General features: G+C 37.1%; 2 protein-coding genes across 5 annotated transcripts in view; one reads left to right on the top strand and one right to left on the bottom strand.

Moving 5' to 3' along the window:
- Window positions 1-8,304, top strand: LOC589150 (INO80 complex subunit E). Of its 3 annotated transcripts, none has more exons than XM_030992366.1 (7): window positions 1-48; window positions 2,152-2,240; window positions 2,943-3,116; window positions 3,926-4,075; window positions 4,519-4,591; window positions 4,892-5,261; window positions 5,709-6,108. In XM_030992366.1, the coding sequence occupies exons 2-7, from the start codon at window positions 2,163-2,165 to the stop codon at window positions 5,848-5,850; spliced, it is 987 nt and encodes a 328-aa protein (XP_030848226.1). In that variant the 5' UTR covers window positions 1-48; window positions 2,152-2,162; the 3' UTR covers window positions 5,851-6,108. The 3 variants fall into 3 exon arrangements, with proteins under 3 accessions (XP_030848226.1, XP_793894.4, XP_030848227.1); XM_788801.5 differs by lacking the exon at window positions 1-48 and adding an exon at window positions 1,070-1,200 and having other exon boundaries at window positions 5,709-8,304; XM_030992367.1 differs by lacking the exon at window positions 1-48 and adding an exon at window positions 1,314-1,497.
- The window catches only part of LOC589172, a 26,274-nt gene continuing 12,896 nt past the window's right edge, over window positions 8,185-21,562 (bottom strand). For both annotated transcript variants that reach the window (XM_030992364.1, XM_030992365.1), the window contains exons 16-28: window positions 21,037-21,135; window positions 20,550-20,634; window positions 19,672-19,745; window positions 18,996-19,120; window positions 18,306-18,531; window positions 17,514-17,661; window positions 16,745-16,911; window positions 16,106-16,191; window positions 15,518-15,584; window positions 14,872-15,042; window positions 14,146-14,352; window positions 12,599-12,784; window positions 8,185-9,398 (exon numbers count right to left, since the gene is read on the bottom strand). In XM_030992364.1, coding sequence (XP_030848224.1) covers window positions 9,273-9,398; window positions 12,599-12,784; window positions 14,146-14,352; window positions 14,872-15,042; window positions 15,518-15,584; window positions 16,106-16,191; window positions 16,745-16,911; window positions 17,514-17,661; window positions 18,306-18,531; window positions 18,996-19,120; window positions 19,672-19,745; window positions 20,550-20,634; window positions 21,037-21,135 — 1,767 coding nt within the window. In that variant the 3' untranslated portion in view covers window positions 8,185-9,272. The remainder of the gene's footprint in view (window positions 9,399-12,598; window positions 12,785-14,145; window positions 14,353-14,871; window positions 15,043-15,517; window positions 15,585-16,105; window positions 16,192-16,744; window positions 16,912-17,513; window positions 17,662-18,305; window positions 18,532-18,995; window positions 19,121-19,671; window positions 19,746-20,549; window positions 20,635-21,036; window positions 21,136-21,562) is intronic.

Below are 21,562 nucleotides of genomic sequence, written 5' to 3' on the forward strand. Positions count from 1 at the left end.
GGAACAGTGAAGCACAAGATCCACATCACTTTCGGCCCTCGATTAAAAGTAATGCAAAGTTTTGGTAAAATTTGGAAATTGGTTGGATAGTAGGCCTATAGGCCTAATTCTTTAAATGTTTGATATATTTGGATGGCCCTGTGGATGTATTATAAGCACTAGAAAATTTAACCCCTGAAACGCTTCTGCTTTTGAGAAATGGAATAATCAAAATTTTACTGGTGCTCCCGGTAAATTTCAAATATTTCAGATAGTGCCTAAGACCATTCCATGGTAGCTGCGACCATGAAAATCTCAGACCATGCAGTTCTGATATCTAAATTCCAAATGGGAATATCAATTTGGTCGATTGTGGTCAAGAAATATTTTTTCAAAGCTAAAGTAATATCAGTCTTGAGAGGGAGCTATACAACATAAAGAGTTTATTATTTACAATTTCATCACTTTGGACTCGATTTCAACCGCGACAACGACATTGAATATTGTAAAATCATGCTTCCCGTTCATTTGAACCAAATTCATGACCCCATACATTAATACGCCGGTGTTCAACAGTTCTGTTTTACCCTTATGAATAAATGAGTGGTTTCAGAGTGATAAATAATGCATCGTAACTTTCCTACGTAAAAAGTGAATGTGTTGTTTCTTATTATTAATTGCTGATTCATTTTTTATCCACAGTACTTATTTTTCCAGGAACCTATAAATATACGAGCACTGCTTTTTAATAGGTTCCTCACATGTTCTACTTAAATTATTATATGAATTGAGAATCATTGAGACATGCTCATCATTATACTACATGTATTGTATAATGTTTGATTTCATATGTTATGTCTAATTTTTTTGTAAAATGTGGAACAATTAATAACAACTTGAAAAAACTTGAAAATAGTTTTAGTTGATATAATTTTACGACCTGCAACGTGATTGCCTATTAAATGTGCCTTTACAGTAGACTTAGCATTAAATAATAAGATTTATGTAATAAATATGTTTTAAGTTTTCTGTTAGATTTTATTTTTTATTTTTAAATTTCTTTCTGGTCAAAACGCCTTGTCGCGCAGTCTAGCTACCGGAAGTATACTCGTCGGTAAACAGAAGAAATCCGAAGATAAAGCTTCGATGAAAACGGGGTTTTATGTTCCAAGAAATCCATAGAATCAATTAATTGCGAAAAGAAAAGGTTCAGAATGCCAGGTACGTGCTTGGATTACGAGTGCATAATGAATACTAATGATCTTAGATGTGAATCATGATTGTAAGGTGTATTGTTCCAGACCGAGTAGGCTATACTAATGTGTAGGCCTAGGCCTACGGTTGAATGAATGGAGATGTTTTGGTGTGGAATTTTCGGTCATATGTTTTTATTTTATGTGCGGATGTGGACGCTAGTTCAGAAGTCTAGCCAAAATTTGACCCGTGACTCCGACGTGGAGATACCCTGTTAAAACATACCCAAGAGGAATTAAATATTCATCAAATGTCCAAATAAAGGTCATGATTTAAAAGTCGATATGTTTGTTACCTGTTAGTCTAGACTAAGTTAGACCTAGACTAGTCTATGTGTCAATTTTCTTATCTTTTTCAGAGTATTTTTTCTAAAAACGAAGATTTATTACATGCACTTTCTCATGGGATTCACGGCAAACTGCAGCACAATACAATTGCATACCGTACTGACGGAGGGGTGTGGGCGCGCGCGTGTGTTCAGTTAACGACTGTAAACTAAGATTAGACTCTAGATCTAGACAGTTGCTAACTGAACACACATGCACGCCCGCACCCCACTTTCGGGATGGTACAAGTAGATCAAGGAAAGAGAATCAGTTAAAGGAATTCTATTTCTTCTTTTTAAAAACTAAAGATCAGATACTAGATCTAATTTTTCATAAAAATGAAAAATTTGTCCTCTAAATTTTGCCAGATATTTTGGCATAGCCATAGATTTCTAGTTACCTTTGGCTTGCAACCGAGATTAGAATTTTACAGCAACCAATATAAAGGCGATATTGACAAAACTGCACACAATTTGTTTTCCCCACGAGTGGTCATGGCTCATGCCGGCTCTGTTGACCTCTCCAGTTCTGTTGCATAGCAATTGTGGATTCTTTCAATATTATGCTATGATATTTTCATGAATCCTTTCAGGTGAACAGCCCATGGCAGTGCAACCAGAAGAAGTGAACTTCAAGGAGAAGTATCGCTCTCTCAAGCGGAAAATGAGATTCCTCATTTATGTAAGTGTCTGTTCATTTGTTGTGCGATGACTGTCTAATGCACACATCTATCTAAATATCTCAATAGAGTATGGGGAACACAGGGGGGACACCCTCTAACAAATATTAGTGAAAAAGGAATAAGTGAGATAGAAGGTTAGGGAGGGGAAGAATTGTCCAGACTTAGTTTTAAACAATAAGAGATGTGTCAAATAAGGCAAATTTTGATTTGTACTTATAAAAAAAGTTGAAAAAAAAGGGAGCTACAGTACAAATGGAGTTGAATTACATGAAACTGTATTTATTAATGCTAAAACTTGTCATTTCTTAAGTCTATAAACTTAGTTAATGCTTAAAGTTTGCCATTTGTAAATCCTTTACTTAAAGCCCCACTGCACTACTTATAGCTACTTGCGCCCTCTATATAGCAAATAATGCCCAAGCGGTGACCATTGGTCCCCCATGAACCCCTTTTTCTTATGTTAATTGAGAGCTGATTTGACGAGATAGCCACCTGCCAGTGACCATGCAGGGAGGTCTAATCCCTCCTGTCCAAACTAGTGCAGAGGGGATTTAAATGTATCGTCTTCATTTACGATAATTGATAAGGAGTAAACATGACTTGAATACTATGGAGTACAATGAACATTACCGTAAGTATTTTATGATTTTGTAATTTGTATTCATTTTTTTCTTCCAATTGTTTGTTTATTCTGCTGATAGGAGCAAGAGTGTTTCCAGGAGGAGCTGAGAAGAGCTCAGAGAAAGCTCCTGAAGATCTCTAGAGACAAGAACTTTCTTCTAGACAGACTGCTGCAGTATGAAAGGGTTATTGATCCTGGTACCGATTCAGATTCTACCCTCTCCTCAGAAGATAGTTGTAAGGAGACCAAAAAGGTATGTCATTTTGTAGTCATTGAATCTCTAGAGACAAGAACTTTCTCCTAGACAGACTGCTGCAGTATGAAAGGGTTATTGATCCTGGTACGGATTCAGGTTCTACCCTCTCCTCAGAAGATAGTTGTAAGGAGACCAAAAAGGTGTGTCGTTTTGTAGCCTTTGAAGATATAAGCCATCGCTGTTGGTCAAAGCTATGGATTTAGTGAAAACATGCTTTTTCTTGAGGCATCTAGATAGTCCAAGGTGAAGTATCAACACTTATGAACTATGGTCCACAAGTGGACCAAACGTTGGACTACTGCAGACTTCTTGCCAACATACAATACATATGCGCCATATACTACCAACAATGCAGTCTGCTTTAATCTGTTCTTGTCCCTCAGATATTCTTGGGAACTGGTGAATATATTTTTTTAAAATCCTTTGTTGTATTGTTTGTTCTCTTTTCTTTGAAAAATGTTTTACCCAAAATAAATACATCTTGATCAGTAAGGGACAAACAGCATTGAACCGTTTGAAGATTAGTTTATTTGTAGGGCCAGATAATTTGGCTACCCCCTTCTATTGCGTTGCTGACATTAATATCATGCAGCCCTACTCACTGGCATTACACCCCATTGATTCAGGGGAAAAATAAACGGGGCTCGAGGCAAATTCGCCCCGGAAATGTCAAAAAGAGCCCCCCAAAATTTGCATAGAGTTCAATGCAAAACAAATTAAATAGTGTTATTTTCATGCAAGCAAGCTTGAAAAGTAGCCCCCAAATTGTTTAAATATTTTTTCCATGCATTGATTGATTGAAACAGGAGCAGGAGAAGAAGGTCGTGAAGAAGAAGAGACGAGCCAAGAAGAAACCAACCAAGAAACTTATGGGTACACCGGTCCTAGGAGCCAGCAGAGATCCTCTACCTCATGACCTTCGCACCTTACCTCCTTCTCTTCATCAGCAACTACCGGTAAGTCAAGACCACCCATTCATGTATTCATGTAGGAATCTACACTTTAACTCCCACCCCCCTGTGGTCAAGTTGGCTTGGTAAATGCATATGTTTTAAGGGCTCCACACTAAATTTTTGAAAGGGGGTGAAGATTCAATTTTTTACAGAATTGAATCCATTTATAGTCCTATGTAAAAACTTCAAAAGTTTTGGAGTCTGGACTGAGATTTTGGATCATGGGCTCCTGTTAAATAGTGTTGAGCCCTGTCTATGAAATTTCTTAAATGCTTGAGCACCATTTCATGGTAGCTTGGCTAAAGCCGGGGTGATAATATATGATTGCAGGCCCTCAGGGGGAACAGTATTTACACTGATGAGGCTACCCTGGGAAACAAGACATATTATTATTAATACTATTGTTATTATTGTATCTTTTTTTATAACTCCTTTTCTCTCTCCAGCACTTGGCAGAGCTCATTCGTAAAGCCTCTGAAGGACTCCCGATCACACATCAACCAGGAATGCAAATGCCAGGTACGCAATGATCGACCTCCTTCTCTCACTCAGGCCCTATTTCTTACGTTTCATTTCAAGTAGATTCAGAATGGATCGGTTCAACAAGGAAACATTGACTGATCACATTGTAAACATGATACATATGCACATGTATGTTGAGAATAAGTGATAACATGTTAGCATGAACGTTTTCGAAACTACAGAACAATGTTAAGTGCTATTGTACTAGTATGAAATGTTAGTACAGGTCTTTCATGAAAAAGTCTTAATACATTTAAAGTTACATCTATCGTTTTTGTCTGTCAACAAATTCAACAGGTATGCCGACTACAGGCCCGGACCAACAGCAGCAGCAGCACCAACCCCCACTCCAGTCCCCCCTCTCCCTCCTATCCCCACACCACCAGCTCCCCCACCCTGCCCTCCTCTCCCCCACCGTAGGGATGGGCCTCCCCCTCGCCAACATGGCCCATGTCTTCGACCCCCGCGCCTTCGACAGGAGCATGCAGCACCACCACCTGCCCCCTCAGCCGTCACCTTACTCCCTGCCTGGTCTCCTGGGGATGGGTCTTGGGGGAGGACCCATGGGGCTGGGAGGAGAGATGCCTCATATGGACCTCAACGCGCTGACCGCTGCCGCAGCACAGGATAAGGTTAATCAAGAGAGAAGCAAGAAGAAATCCAAGAAGTGAGTGTGATATGAATGGATTGAAAGCTAAAAGGTCCATGTTCCTTCGTTATTTGTTTGATTACATCAGCCGAAGTCACAGATTTGATTAGTAATCAGTGTATGACATAGATGAATATATTAAATCAATGAAGTGGTCATTTTGTGATATGATAGGCATGCAGTGTCAGTATAATTAGTCATATATTGGGAATCACTAACGTAATCGATGTGTACAGTAGTAATTATTGGTGATATTCACTGATTGCTAGATGAGAGTGCTTATATTGAGGTTACATTAAAGAAGGATATGTATCAAGAACCAACTTTCCTCCTTTATTGTACAGGCTCTTTATCCGTTGAAGTTGGGTTATTTATACATTCACAGTTTAACTATTCTAAAGCATTGCATGGCAATTGTTCTCCATTTGTAGGGTCATTAAACACTCTTCTTCTCCTGCATTTCAGGGACACCTCGGACAAACACTCCTCTGGCTCCCAGGGCCCTTCCACATCTCACCATCGCATCCCTCTTCCTCAACCATCTACCTCATCAACTCACGACGACAACGAAGACCTGGTCATCGATGTCCGTGATTCCAAGATATAGGGTTTTGAATAATTAGGAATAGTCTGCATTTTATCTCCCTTAACCCATAAGCAACTAGAGATCTTGTAAAAATGGCCTATTACTAACTGGAAGATGTTGCAATATTGCTCTCATTTTTACATTTTTCTGAACATTTATGAAACATGCGCTATTTTCTATGCAGAATCCTACTGTAGACATCGTAAGGATTACATGGTTTCGTGAGTAAAAGGAGGGGCGGTTTAGTCGAGTGGAATGTAGTCGCAAACTGCAGCATTTGATAAAGTGATCTCATCTTGGCTCCATGCTATGAAGATTTAGGATTGCTTCGGATCAGTGAATTTCTAACTAAGTCGCAAGTGTGTCATAACAGATAGGCCATTGTAAAATTGCTATTGATATACTTGTGATTGGTTCAGATATTTGTAACTTGACCCAGATCAAACAGTTAAATGGTCATCTATCATGGACCTTGCTAGTCAGGACAGGCACGCACCGAAGTCATTATTCAGATTCTTCTGCATGTATGTTGAAGATAGAAAGAGTAGATCCTAGATAAGGGAAATATTAAATGATTAGTTTGATGCATTCGTAGTGAGACTTGGCACACAGTATTTCACAAAATAAGATAAGAACTTGCAGAACTGTAGATGTTTTGTCTGTAAAGCTTGTGCAGCCTAGGGCAAACTTTTTTTCTTCTCTCAATGTCATGGTAAAGGCCAACATTACATCATTAATCTTAACTCATTTCAAGTACTGCCTTAATTACTTAAATGAATGTATATCTCACGGAAACCAACTAAGTGCTATGTACTTTTGGTGTGGATATTACTTGCATATCTTATCATGTATTTCACAAACGTCCTACTCTATCTTCTTTTAAATTGTTTTCTTGAATGTTTTATGTGTACAGTCGGTGTTAAAAGCTGGTTAGTATTCAACATATTTATGGATCAGATAATGGTTCATTGTACTTGTTTAAAAGATAGATTGAAAAAGCAGGGACTCCTGTTTTCAGGCAAAAGCCTGAAATCTGGCCCTGGCAATTTATTTTCAGACCATAGTTTAGGTCTTTTGTGTACAAAATACTTGTAGCTCATTCTAGGGGATTTTAAAGCTTTAAAGTTATCAATTTATGTGATACACATAACACACATATAAACCTCAAAATTAACCCAAAGGTACATCTACATGGTAAAAAATACATGTTCATGTATAAATATAAGTTACTGGTAGTTATTTCAAAGAATTCATTTAATAAAGAGCAAAATTTATAATCTCTCTACCTCAGAAGAAATTAAAAAATAGAAGTAAATCAAAGCCACACTATCGAACGATACTGTGATACCAAAATATATATATTTTTTACACTATACATGTATACCAATAAATCAAATCAAATCAAATATCTATACATATGTACATTTATACAAGTAATTATAAACAAAATACATTTTACACGTCTGTGGTTAAAACATTGAAATGAATATTCAGAAGGTATTGTAGGAACTATATTTTTGCTAGGTCATTGTATTTTTATTGATTTATTTTTCAATATGGCACTTCTAGTATTGCACTACAGAACAGATCAATAGTTTTATCATGAAAACACACAGTATACATACAAATTGGTATTGGCAATGTCAAACTGATAAAATGGCAACCTGATTTATTCATATAAAGTTGCTAAGTCCAAATAATGTCCAGCAAATTACCAATTAAATTAAAGATTGAAAATAAATATCCCTTCACCCAAGGAGAAACTTGGAAAACAAAAATTATTTCAGAAGGGAGGTACATTCCAATACATTAGATGATCAGATAGATAGATAGAAAGGTTTTATTGAACAAATTCCATCGTCGCAGTCTTACAACTGAATTGCCATTGGAATACAATTGAAAAGTACATGTATTTACAAGTTAAAAGTACAATAGTCTTAGGACTATGACATAATATATATATAAAAATATCATATTAAAAACTCTATATCAAAATTCAATGAGTATGGAGAGAAAGAAAGGATGACTTGAGGAATATGAGCAAGGAGCAAGAATCAACAAAAGGTGAGAGAAGAATGAAAGGAAAAGAAAGGAAGGGTAAGTAAGAGGAATATATCAAGAAAGATGAGGTGAAAAACATGTGTAATGAGCCTTCTTTTGATTAGCTTTAAAATGTAGAGATCCTCATGGCGTGTATAAACCACCAATATATAAAACATGTATACAAATTATTAAATTAAAAGTTTGACAGGAAACATCAGGTATTGTAGTATTGTAGTTATGAAACTCTCCAGGTGGTCAAATTCAAACATAGTACAATTGTGAAATTAAGTATGATCAAAGATATCAGTCGTGCTAAACGTACAGTGAATTAAAAAGACTCGAGGCTAGTGAATAGAAAGTCCCGAAATAGGCGGAGGAGGACATTAGGATTAGATTACAGTGTAAAGATTAAAGCGTTCCAGTATGAATTAAAAAAAAAAGAAGAAAGATATTGACTAAGAGTCTTTTAATTAAATTAAATCATAATTAATGTTTTTTCTTTTTTGGATTTCAGTCATAAATTACTATTTATGCCTAATGTATGTGTAGTATGGACTTGTACTTAAATATGGTTTGTTAGGGGGTTTTTGTTCTCGTTTTTGTTCCATATCAGTATTGTGTACAACAACACATTTGTATGTCTTACTTTTTTATTTTATTTTTTACTCATCTGTATATGCAACAGTTGTATATATGACATGAAATAAAAATGTCAACAACAGGGTGACAATAAACAGATCACTTGTATGTCCTTTGTTTGGGTTGAATTCATGTGGGTTTGTATTCTAGAAAAACATTTATAAAGAGAAATCTCAATTGACATTCTGAACATTAAGTTAGTTTACTGATGTTCAAATTTATGGATGTTATCTGACTCTAAATAAGTTTAATCTGTTGGGACTTATGGCAGGGATGAAGAGAGAGGAGTGAAAGAATTGGGAGTGGTGCTAAAAGAGAAGGCTAGGAACCAAGAGTTGTGTCGCAGCATGATCACCAAAGTCAATCAATATGGCACTTGGAGAGAGAGAGAGGGACATAAAAAGAGTGGGCAAAACCATGTAACGAATGATAAACTGCAGACATATTCTGTGTCTATCACTAGCTCTGAAATATCTGCTGCAAGCCATGAGGTCATTAATTCTATGTTACCGTATAAGCTATTACTTTGCAAATTCTCAGCAGACAAAATAACACGTACTTGTGATTTTATCGAACATTTCGAGATATGAAAGTCTTGAAACTAGTGCATCAATTATCAATTTATAAACAAAATCCTACAATTTGCTTCGTTTCATATGAAATCATCAATGCATCACACATTCGGGAATTAGAATTATGCAGTCTAACTTCTGAGCATAAATCTTAATAGCATCTCACAGATTTGTCTCGCACCAGCAGTATCAACTTCCCATCTTGAAATGTTGAAGAGCCTCTTGCACTTTACTGCACGCTTGGTGGATATCCGCCTCTATTGCTGCCTTGACTGGAAGAAGTAGACACTGTATCTCATTCAAGCGTACACTCGTCTAGGAGAGTGAAAGAGACAAAGAAACCATGATATAAGATTTAACCCTTACTGTACTCCGACATTTTCGGAGATCGCGCCGCAACCGCTTGGAATTTTGAATTGTCATTTCATGACTTTTTTCCCTCAAGTCTTACGCACATTTTGAAACCATTTTCGTCGAAATCGGATATACCTGTAAGGTGTTACATAACAATTAGTATGCGCATGTCATCAAAAAAGTGCTATAATTGCATATATTCATGTACAAGCAGAAATGTGAAGATATGAATTGATATAAAATTGCTTATATATGTTTCTCAAAGTAACTTGATGTATTTCAGAACAAAAGAATACATCAGAAATAAAACAATAGATATAATAAGAAATAAAAAACAATAAAATACATAAGAAAATAAATAGTTGAAAATCGCATCAAATTTGCATAAATTATCATTATTAATTACATCAAATAACTATTTTGTGTTAGAAAAGAAGTTTCATATGAATAATGGGTTTCAATTAACATTAAAAAAGTGGAGTCTGACAATTTTTGTAATGATTCTAGTTCCCTATATATATTTCCAGATTTTATATTCATGAATGCATATTCATAATTTATGCAAATTAACCTATGCATTTTCAAAAATCATAAAAATAATGAAACCTCATGAATTAGAGGTGAAGGAAACATTTATTCAATACATTTTCAAGATTCTTCACAAGTCTACGGACAAATATGTAGAGTTTTCTGTAAAATGCATAAAATTAGCATTTTGCATAATTAATTAGGCTATAAAATTTGCATATTAGGAAAAAACTAATTATACCATCTTGTTCCTTACGTAAATATCTACAAACGTGCAAATGTTCGCGTTCATCGGACATTCGACGGCCGAGATCATAGGGGGGGGGGGGGGGCCTCCCAGGCCCCCCCCCCCCCCCCCCCCCAGTCAGAGAGTGCTCGAAATAGCCCAGTACAGTAAGGGTTAATAATCAAACGGGGTCATGCATGTTTACTTAATGTCCTTTGGAAAAACATTGATCTACATTTGCCACTCTCCACCCAGGTGTTAAATGGGTACCCGGTAGGATGCGAAAGTTAATGTGGCTGGATTAGCAAGTGGTGCTTGTAAAATGGCGACTGGCTGAAATGCTCCCCAGGGAGTGGAAAATGTGCATACATTGTGTTGCGGGTGAGCCTGAATTCGATGACCGGGGTAATAATATGTGCTGCGCCTATTAACAAAGCGTCAGGCGCATTAAAAATGTGTGCTATTATTATTATTACATGTCATAATGTCAGAAGGATTTTAACTCTCTATTAAAGGGATCGTTTAACAATGTTTAATCTGAGATACACGGCCCTATGTGTTATCAGTGTCCGTGATATGGTGTAATATTGAAGCCCTAAAAAAATTGCGCTTCAAAATAATCAAGAAGTGCCTCAAACTAGATGGAACTTCGACTGCGCGCAGTCGAAAATGATGCCTCCGTCATAGAGCAATTTTACAAACCAAAACAGAAGAAATTTTTCAAATTCAAGTTCAATTGTAATCCATTAAGAGGTTCTCAGAATATCGTGATTACAAGCAATTTCTCATATACATATATGACCCTTTGATCTTTGACCTGATGACCCTAAAATCTACTCAGTTCATTGGCTCTGCAAGATGTCCTGAGTTAAATAGTAATCCATCTGTCAGTTCTAATGAGAATGCGTTCACAAGTTATTTTTGGATACATAATGAGCCCATGACCTTTGACCTCATGACCTCATGACCCATGAATCTACTCAGTTCATTGGCTCTGTAAGATACATACATGATCAAAATTTGGCAGGAATCCATCAATCTGTTCTAATGAGAATGCGATCACAAGCTATTTTTGCATACATAATTAGCCCTGTGACCTTTGACCTTTGACCTCGTGACCCCAAAATCTATTCAGTTCATCGGCTCTGCAAGATACATACATGACCAAAGTTTGGCAGGAATCCATCGATCGGTTCTTGAGATAATGCGATCACGAGCTCTTTTTGCATACCTAATGAGCCCTGTGACCTGTGACCTTTGACCTTGTGACCCCAAAATCTAATCAGTTCATCGGCTCTGCAAGATACATACAAGACCAAAGTTTGGCAGGAATCCATCAATCGGTTCTTCAGATAACGCGATCATGAGCTGTTTTTGCATACATAATGAGCCCTGTGACCTTTGACCTTTGACCTCGTGACCCCAAAATCTAATCAGTTCATCGGCTCTGCAAGTAACATACATGACCAAAGTTTGGCAGGAATCCATCAATCGATTCTTCAGATAACGCGATCACGAGAACGGGACGTACGGACGGACGGACGTACGGACGTACGGACGGACGGACGGACAACCCGAAAACATAATGCCTCCGGCTACTTCGTAACGGAGGCATAAAAAGTAAAAATCTTTGAGTGACCGGTTTTACCATACTCGTTTTACCTGATAGACTGTAGTGTTATGAAAACCGTCAGGTGAACAGTTTTCAAAATTTGTAACTCCAATCATAAATATCTTGATAATCAGACAGGCGATCGGCTTGTAATAGTCATGGGGTTCCTGACTGACCTAAAGGTTTATAATTATCATTGCATCATGAGAAAGTTACCGGATCCCTTTAAAGTATATGAGTTACTGCCCTTCTGGCTCCAAACAGACAATATTTACTTCTATTTACTTACATGTTGATTTTATGAGATCAGGGGATCTAAAAAGTCTTTCCAAGGCACTACGTGTTCGTAGATCAGGATTTATGTTATGATCAGCATGATAAGGTTTCAATCATAACAAACTCATTTCTAGAATACTCAACTGCTAAGACAACTATGTTTCTCTCAATACCAAAACATCATGTACTCTGATACTAGTTAAAGGGCTGTTGACTTGAGATTTTTCATAACCTAATATTCACTTAGGCAAAATTTCCTCTAGGCTATATTTCATCAGCGACATAAGGGTTAGGAGGTGGCTTGTGATTGGAATTAGTTTAGGTTAAAGCCCCACTGCACTACTTATAGCTACTTGCGCCCTCTAGCAAACAATGCCTAATCAGTGCCTGTTGGTCCCCCATGAGCCTCTTTTTCTAATGTTAATTGAGAGCTGATTTGATGAGATAACCACCTGTCCAGTGACCTTGCAGGGTGGTCTAATCCCTCCTGTACACTAGTACAGATGGGCTTTAACATACCTGTTTCTCAATGATGAGGGAGAGCTCCTCTGTCTGAGGGTGCCGCTCTACAACCTCCTTCAGCTTGTCACCAATCACCCTCGGTAGGTACAGGGGTACCAAGCTACAGGGTTCACTCAACACCTCCTCCACCTTCTCACGGAAAGCAGTCACCATGTAACCCAGGATGGACTCTCGCACTGGAAACTAGGAGAGAGAAAAGGAAATGGAATTTCTTGGCCCCTGTATTGCTCGCCAGATTGCTGCATATAAAGGTTTGGGTTATAAGTTTGTCAGCCTCATTTCATGGCAGCTCTTTATATATTGATTTTATATTGATTGAGAGAGCATTTAGCTCTCATTTATTTCTTCCAATATGTACTATAAAAAAAATAAAAAAAATCAACATTACCGGTATGTCATGCATAAATTCATGATAACAGAGTAATACATACATATGAGTTAGTAATACAAATAAATGAAAGAAAGGGGTGTCCCCCCAAAAAACCTCAGGAACTCGTAAGGAGGGGATCAGGGTTTAGCATTTCTTTCGAGATTGTACATGCATCAGCCTTCTCTAGATGGACTAAGTCCTGTACAAGAACCTAAAGTCTGCCAATATCCACACATTTAAGTACACTAAAACTTACTCTGACAAAAAATAAGATAATAGTCCATTAACATTTGTTCCATTTGAAATTAATATAGGCTTTATTTTGTCAAAAATATAGGGTAAGGGTTGCAAATTGGGTTTAGGTTAGGTGTAGGGTTTGGCTAGTTTGGGGCTACGGGTTGAATTTAGTAGAAAATTCACTATGGAGTGATCATTGCAGTGCAGTACATGAGTTGCAGAACCTTTGATGATCATGAAAGGGATTTAATCAGCATATTCAACAACTAAGTTGACTCTACCCATTATCAGAGCGTCGCCTCCTCCTGTTTTGTCGACTCCACGTCTCGGTTTTTACTTGCACATCCACCGTTTTATTGTAAATAATAGACATTGTTCACTGTTTTGAATAATTTCATGCACTGTCACTTTGCCGGCAAGTTGCACGAACATCCCAGTTTAGGCCTAAAATAAAAACTTGTTGTATTGCCCTTTGCGCCTGACCCAAAAATCTGAAAATCTACGGTCAGCATTTTATTATTTTAATTAAACCGTTTAAAAAAAAAAATTTTTATTAATGAATACAAATATATGTATTTTGTTTGTTTAAATGGGATATAAATGCATGAAATCAAATTATTCCAAAATTCTGACTCGTGCAAACCATGGATAATTATGAGGTGCAAAAAATATCAATGGAATGATGACACTGAAGCACATGTATTAAAGCACTAAACACCGAGAAATATCAGCTAAAAGAGGGCGGGAAAAAGAAAAAAAAAAAATCAAATCTGAAAATATCGGCCCAGAGAGGGCGACAAAAAAAAAGTTAAAAAAAAAAACTTTTCCGACTGACCGACCCATGTTTTGGCACCCAAAGGGCAATACAACAAGTTTTTATTTTAGGCCTTAGGTGTATGATAAGCTGCCATCAGGATTACTTCTACAAGGTACTCACTGTTTTAGTAGGTACAGTGGTTCCTTTCTTTGCCTTGGCCTTGGCAGCAGCTATCTCCTCCAGGTATGCCGTGGTTTCAATGGTCTTGGGATGCTGCAGGACGTAGCGGATGATGTTGATCAAGGATTGGATGAGAGCGATGATGTACTCCAGCTGAAAGGCCACGCTGTGCAGCATCCTCCATGTATCGCAGAGATAGTCTGCATTCTGTGGAAAAGATTTAGAATACTTTGTTCAAGATATATTGTCAAACAGCATCTGAGGAACTAATACTTCAACAAGCTCTGCTTCTAGTTAGTTTCTCTTTTCTCGTGCTATTACTATTCTGTTTGACGTTTCATTGTACATTTTTGTAATATACTTACTCATTGTATTCTGTTTTGCATGAGAAATAAAATCATTTGAATTGAAAGTAAAAGCTAAACAAATTATTTTTGTGAACATTTTTTTCATCGCAAGTGTGAACTTATTCTGAATTCATTGATACTGGAGGCTCTACTTGTGAATGTTAGCAGATATATATAAATGCATCCTAAAGTGTCTTTAACTACATCTAAACAACATATCACTAAGTATTGGTACATTGTTTGCATGGAGTAGTGATCAGTCATATACTGCATCGTTTTTTCTCTGTCCTTTAATAACAAAACTAAACTTTAAAAATTCAACAAAGTTCTCTTTAGAGCCCTCCTACCTGGAACAAGACAAATTTTTTTAGAATCGAACCTTATTGATGAGAGCCTTGGTCAAGAGTAGCATGTGAACCTGTATCAAGTTCTGCTGCTGCAAGGCAGTCCTGATAGAGTCGTCAATGGATCGACCGACGGCGGCCATGTTGGATGCGCTGAGGGGATTCCCCATTGTTGAGGCTCCACATTGCTGGTAGTGGTTCACTGCCTGAATGACACAACAATAAAATGGCTTCTGTCATATACAAGGAGTTCAGTAACAGAAAGCAGAGAAAAACCTAAAAACTTAACCTTATGGTAAAGTTTTTGATGATGATGCCACAACATAGTCCAAGTCTGTTGACCTGAAATGACCTTTGACCTTGACTTTGTGACCTGAAATTATACTCAGGTGATTAGGGATACTTGATGACCCTATAGTCCAAGTTTCATTGACTAAAAACTTATACTTTCAAAATGATATAAAAAGTTCAAAAACTTAACCTTAGGTTAAGTTTTCGATGTGGTTGACGCCGCCGCCGCAGCCATCACCGGAAAAGCGGCGCCTATGTCTCGCTTTTTTGCTATGCAGGCGAGACAAAAATTGGAAGATTTTTTTTTTTTAGACAACAATCCTTTTTAAAGAGGGGGGGGGGGGGGGGAAGGGAGACAAACATCAAATGAAAAAAATACGTTGGACTAACCTCATCTAAGGATAAGAAGACATTCTGGTACAGGTAGATCGGATTGTCTTGGAAGTATGCTTGGTGTCTGAAAAAGAAAACAAGAATTAAATGAGTACATACATTATATACAGAGTTACTTTCCTGGAAGTATGCAGTAGTTCAGTATTACAACTGAATTGTCCACCTGATTCAATACATAATAAGATTATTTTCTTTTTTTAAATGATATGTCTAAATACATTGAGTAATTTTGTTTAACAGCCTATTATATGTACAAACACATCCGATGACTTCAGTAAATCTTTGTCAGATTTCATGCAATGAAAAGCCGAAGACATGACCTACAATGTTATTGATTAAAGAGCTAAATTAAATAATTCATATTGATGTCTACAATAATTTTACCTAATTAATTTTATTAAAAAATGTTCAAAAATTAATTGGTACTCCTTGGGGTGAAAGGATCAAAGAAAAAGGATGTAGATAGACATCAGCTTAATTTTATCTGAACCCCTGTTGTGTACTGGAACAAAGTGGGCCTAGGGCCTGTATTAAGCCGCTATGTGAATTATAGAACTCAGAAGTCAACATACAGCTACAACTCACTTATCTTCAGCATGGTCTACATAGAGATAGTGCATCATGTAGTACTTGTGTATCTCCACATACCTCCATCCTACTGCATAGTATAGCTGGGCATGGGTGGAAATAAAAATAAAAATCATAATGATCAAAGCAACAAAGAAAGTATAATGTACTACAGAAAAGTTCACTCGTTAAGATCATTCTGTATATTGCAATTTCATTACCTGCAATATGGGACAACAACAAAAATACAGAAAACTCAATATGACACAGAAAAACCCATCTTGACAATATGTGAAAGTTATAAGCAGGAACAAATCTTACAAAATCGTTCTTTATATTGCAATTACCTTACCTGCAATGGGACAAAATAAAGTCTGATCACTTCATACAAAAAAGGACAATGCATTTTACATTCACATTACAAATTGGAAAATAAAAAGCTACATTAAATGTTATTCCTTTTTGTAATTTGATTAGTTAAATCACAACTCAAACACATTCTGTCCATGATTAGGATTGGATGAACTCTCCAATTTTAACTGATTGGTATCACCAATTTGTATTTCAACCCACTGGATGTTCAAAATGCAAGTCAGAATCTTCAAGTTATACTAATTCTGTTAATATTTTACACAAGTAATTTGTCAGTTTTATTACCTTCACATATATTAGTTTCTTCTGAGAAGCGGCTTCTACTATGACCTTCTCAGCCCCAGCTTGGTCCTCCTCCAACCGGTCCTGGTCCAGGATTGGTCTATGGTCTACAAACAGACCCAGGATGATGTACTTGTCGGTGCTGCAAAGGTCTGCCATATGGTCATATGCTGCAATATCAAGAACTGCTCATGAGAGGGGGCTCCACTTGCAAGCATAGCACTTGAAATTACTGGTATGTTTAGTTCATGAATATGCTCAGATACAACGATCATAATCTATAAAGCCCTTCTTTTTTGAGGTGATGATTGTGATTATCTTTTCCCCCAAGTGCCATGGGGTATGTAGTTGATTGTTGGCTAGTTCCAGAAGACCTAAGGCTTTATATTCTACTACCAGGACTAGGTTACTTAGGACTGATGTATTACAGTCTTGGTCTTGGTCTCAAACTTGAGTCTACTGTCTTTGAAAGACCAAATATATATGATTCAAATGTATATTCTTCATTATGATTTGCCCTTATGGGATTTGTTCCTTTCAGTGATTCTCAATGTCCAAAGGTATTAGGGGGTTTCTTTAGGCAAGAGAATGAAGCCTCTGGGTCCTCTCTACAGTCTGGGTCATCCATAACTGGTTTTGGTGCCATAATTTTTGCCACACCACCTCATGTACTAATTTGCTACTTGTCACTAATTGGGCTATACGTGCTACTTGGTACATGTTTGGGGTGTTATTTCATCTATCATTACAATAAATAATGCCAGCTCCATACCTAATTTTGCAAAGAGTTCAATGGCTCCCTTGTCTCCACTGATGGGTCCTCGTATGTAGTAATGCTCATGGAGCTCCAGAAAGGGCAGATAAGGCATTACTCGACCATAGAGGGGGGAATGACCACTTATCGCTTGACCACAGGACAACTGCAAATACACAGAACATCAAAGAGGGGGTAGGTCATTAATAAAGATTTGAGAGAAACCTTGAGATAAACATGGATATGTAGATGGGAAAAATGATAAGGGAAAAGGTATTCATGTTAGCTTGAACTGAAAGGGGGTAAATGTCCTAGGATCAAAGGGACTATTTTGTACACCTGGTACTGTCCTTCGTGGCTAACGACATCTTAGTTATAGCCATTAGGTTAGCCATCAGGTTAGCTAGGGCTGTCAGTTTCTTAAAGCTCGGTGCCATTATGGCCGACAGCACAGGGACATCTCTTAAAGCCCCTCTGCACTAGTTGGCCAGGAGGGATTAGACCTCCCTGCTTGGTCACTAACATGTGGTTATCTCATCAAATCAGCTCTCAATTAACATAAGAAAAAGGGGATTATGGGGGACCAATGGTCACCGATTGGGCATTGACTGCTATATAGAGGGTGCAAGTAGCTATAAGTAGTGCAGTGGTGCTTTAAATGATAACACCAATTATCTCTCGAATAAACTACTTCAGAAGCTTTTGTTAAGGGTAATTCCTAGGAGGGTTGCATGGTTGTAAATGTCCAAGAAGTTGTTAGTAATGTAAAGACAGTTGTCCAAGAATCAAAGCAAAATATTTCATGGATACCTGATACTGTCCCTTGTGAGTAACAACATCTTGGTTTGCCATCAGGTTAGCTAAGACAGACAGCTTCTTGAAGCTCTGTGCCAAGATGGCAGACACCGCAGAGGACAGTCCAAACCCACTGCACTCCTCCAGGGTGTAGACATAGTTGGCTCGGTCGACTAGTCTTGACTGGCGATGAAGCAGTCTGGCTTGGAGTTTGGCGTCTGATTCTCTCCATAGTTCCATCCTACATGTAGTTGATAAAGCATGCATATTATCCCTCTTTGAATAAGTTTCCTTCAATCAAATGTACCACTATAAAATGTCAACAAAAATTGGTGAACCTAGCTTCCAGCAATATGATAGCTCATAGATAATATCTGTGCATGAGCAGATAAATGTAATTTTCTAACCTTAAGCCTAACCCTTACCCTAACCCTAGCCCTAACAATGAATCATTTAACTCACTCGAATGCAGACCTTCTAACCTTAAGCCTATAACCCTAAACCTAGCCCAAACAATGAATAATAAAACTCCCTTCAGAAGTTGCTTTTTTAACCCTAACCCTAGCCCTACAATGTAAATCATAACCCTAAAGCCTTATAATGAATTGTTAAACTCACTCTAATGCTATTTTTCTAACCTTAAGCCTGAGCCTACACTTTATCCCAACTCTCACCTTAGCCCTAACAATGAATCCTATAACTCACTTGAATGCAGCCTGTCTGAGCATGGTGATCAGTCTAGGGTAGGGGTTTGGTGGGAGATGATCTCCGTTGATCAGATCCATGAGATAGCCTCGCCAAACTTGATCCATCCTTATATCTATCAGATACTACAAGGATAGCATTTGGATAATGCAAAATAATAAGGCTACTGCCATAACCTTTAATGTTGTCATTGTAAACATGTGACATAATAATTCATTGACATCTAAAATACAACAATACTCAAAATAATAAACTTTTAACCTATTTACCTGTACTTTTAATTTACCTTCTCTTCCTATGCTTAACTTTCTTATTTTTTGTCACAATCTACTGCATTTTCTCTTTAACCCTAGATTTCTTTGCTAAAATGCAAAGAAACGTATTCACATATAAAGTGCCTGTAATTGTTCTTGGTGTTTTCAGCACAAGCTTTGCTTCACAGATTATATCCTCTCTCTATGTACTGTACTCATTACTAAATTAAAACAAAAATAACTTTAAAACAAAAATGTAAAAAATGTTGTAATTAATGTTGATAAGAAACTGAAATTCAATCAAATAATTAATTAACTAACACATACACTTTCACAATAAGTGAGACAAGCTGCACAAATTGAATGCAATGTTTGCTAAACTTCCTCTATTGGAGACATTGAAAGCTAGATACTGTACTTACCTGCATCAGCACTCCTTCAGTTGCCATGACAACAGGATGCATACTGGACTGAACAGACCACTCCACATTCACAACTACAGTAACATAAATAAAAGACAAGTGGTATGGTTGGCATTCCTTACTTGTTCTCCTTACACTAAGCATATGTTTAAAACAACAAGATGAATATGTAATGGTGTGTCAAATATGTCTCCACCTATATTCCGTTACTAAGAAGTTGCTGGCTATCCCATCCCGCACCCAGCTCTACCAGAACTCATTTTTCCCTCGGACAGTAACTGCGTGGAATGCACTTTCAAAGATCACCCTTGACGTTACTTCACTGGAGGGCTTCAAGGGAGCGCTTCCACCAAGTATCTAGACCAAGAACTAGATTGTTTATTCCTCAGCACTACATCCTGACTTATGGATCCTGCTGAGTATCGTCGTAGAAGTAGAAGTAACTGTTGATTGGTATATTTAAGCAGAGGATCGATGCATAAAGTGACACTTCCTTTCATATTTTCTTCCTTGTATTTGAATCGTAGTGGAAACCAGGTACAAGATTAATAATACAAATACTCCAATATACTAATATACCTAACATATTCCTTATAAAACAGGAATGAAATGTGTCATCATTACATATTTACTCTCCTAATCAATTCCTTATAAAAGGGCATGAAATGAATCTTAGTCTTGTATTCTTTCTTGTATTTCAATTAAACAGAAAATTAAATATTAATTGAAGAAATACACTCCTGAAACATTCCTTATTGGTCAAACTCAGGAATATGTAACTATATACTTCTGACAGCATGGCAAATATTTAGATAAAGATTATCCATTGAGAGACTTGGTGAATATTAATATGGAGAAAATATTGGTAAAGTACTCACAAAAATTCCTCTGTTGACTGATGGAGTTAGCCTCTACACCATGTTTCAGGATGACTGGTGGTTTACGTGGCACAACCTTCGTTCCCTGATCATAAAGGTACAAATGAGACACAGATTTAAGCTTTTACTGATGATTATTATGATGGTGATGATGGAGATGATGATGATGATAATAATAATAATCATAATACTCAGTTTTTATATAGCGCTTATTAGAATCACTAAGCGCTTCCAAACTTGGTGGTGATGATGATGGTGATGATGGTGGTGAAGATGATGATTATGATGATGATGATGGTGATGATGACGATTCATAGCATTTAAATGGTACTAAATATAAATGCATTATATCTCACTTTTATCTCATCTCTCTCTTTCCCTCTCTTCAGTTTCTTTCTTTATCACTAGTTTCTCCACTATTTCTTGCATTTCCCTCCATCAAATCCATATCTCAGACACATGCTGGTTATCATGAATTATTCTTTACCTTCTTTTTGTTGTTATCTTCATGAGGCACGCTCTTCTCTCTAGTCTGAGGGCGGGGCACGCTGTCTGGGTACTTCTCTCTGTAATCAGAGAGCAATTTCTGGAAAGCAAATATCAATAAAGAATCATCACTGAAAGTCTCATGTGAAAAGAAGTATCAGACTAAAATCACAAAAATATGTTTAATTTGATTCAAAGTAGCTTGGTGGAATGTAGTGACGCAAAAAGACGCACCCAGAACGCAAAAGTCACAATACTTTTATTTTTTGTGGATATATATAAATGAAAGCTCAGGCAACATCTGGACTAATCAAGAAAGTACATCAGTGTATTTACCAGCTCCAATACGGTTCTCCCTCTGTGTGATGAAATTACGATTTTAAACAATTATGCGATTTTGCGTTCCAGATGTGTCTGTTCGTGTCACTGCATTTTGTTAGGCTTCCTAAAAGAGCCAAAGGGAGGGTTAACACATTCACCCTTTTCAACTTCAATGCTAACGCTTTTTAAGAAATATTATGAAATCT

This window comes from Strongylocentrotus purpuratus, unplaced genomic scaffold (assembly GCF_000002235.5).
Source record: "Strongylocentrotus purpuratus isolate Spur 01 unplaced genomic scaffold, Spur_5.0 spur5_scaffold_2, whole genome shotgun sequence".
Lineage (NCBI taxonomy): Eukaryota > Metazoa > Echinodermata > Echinoidea > Camarodonta > Strongylocentrotidae > Strongylocentrotus > Strongylocentrotus purpuratus.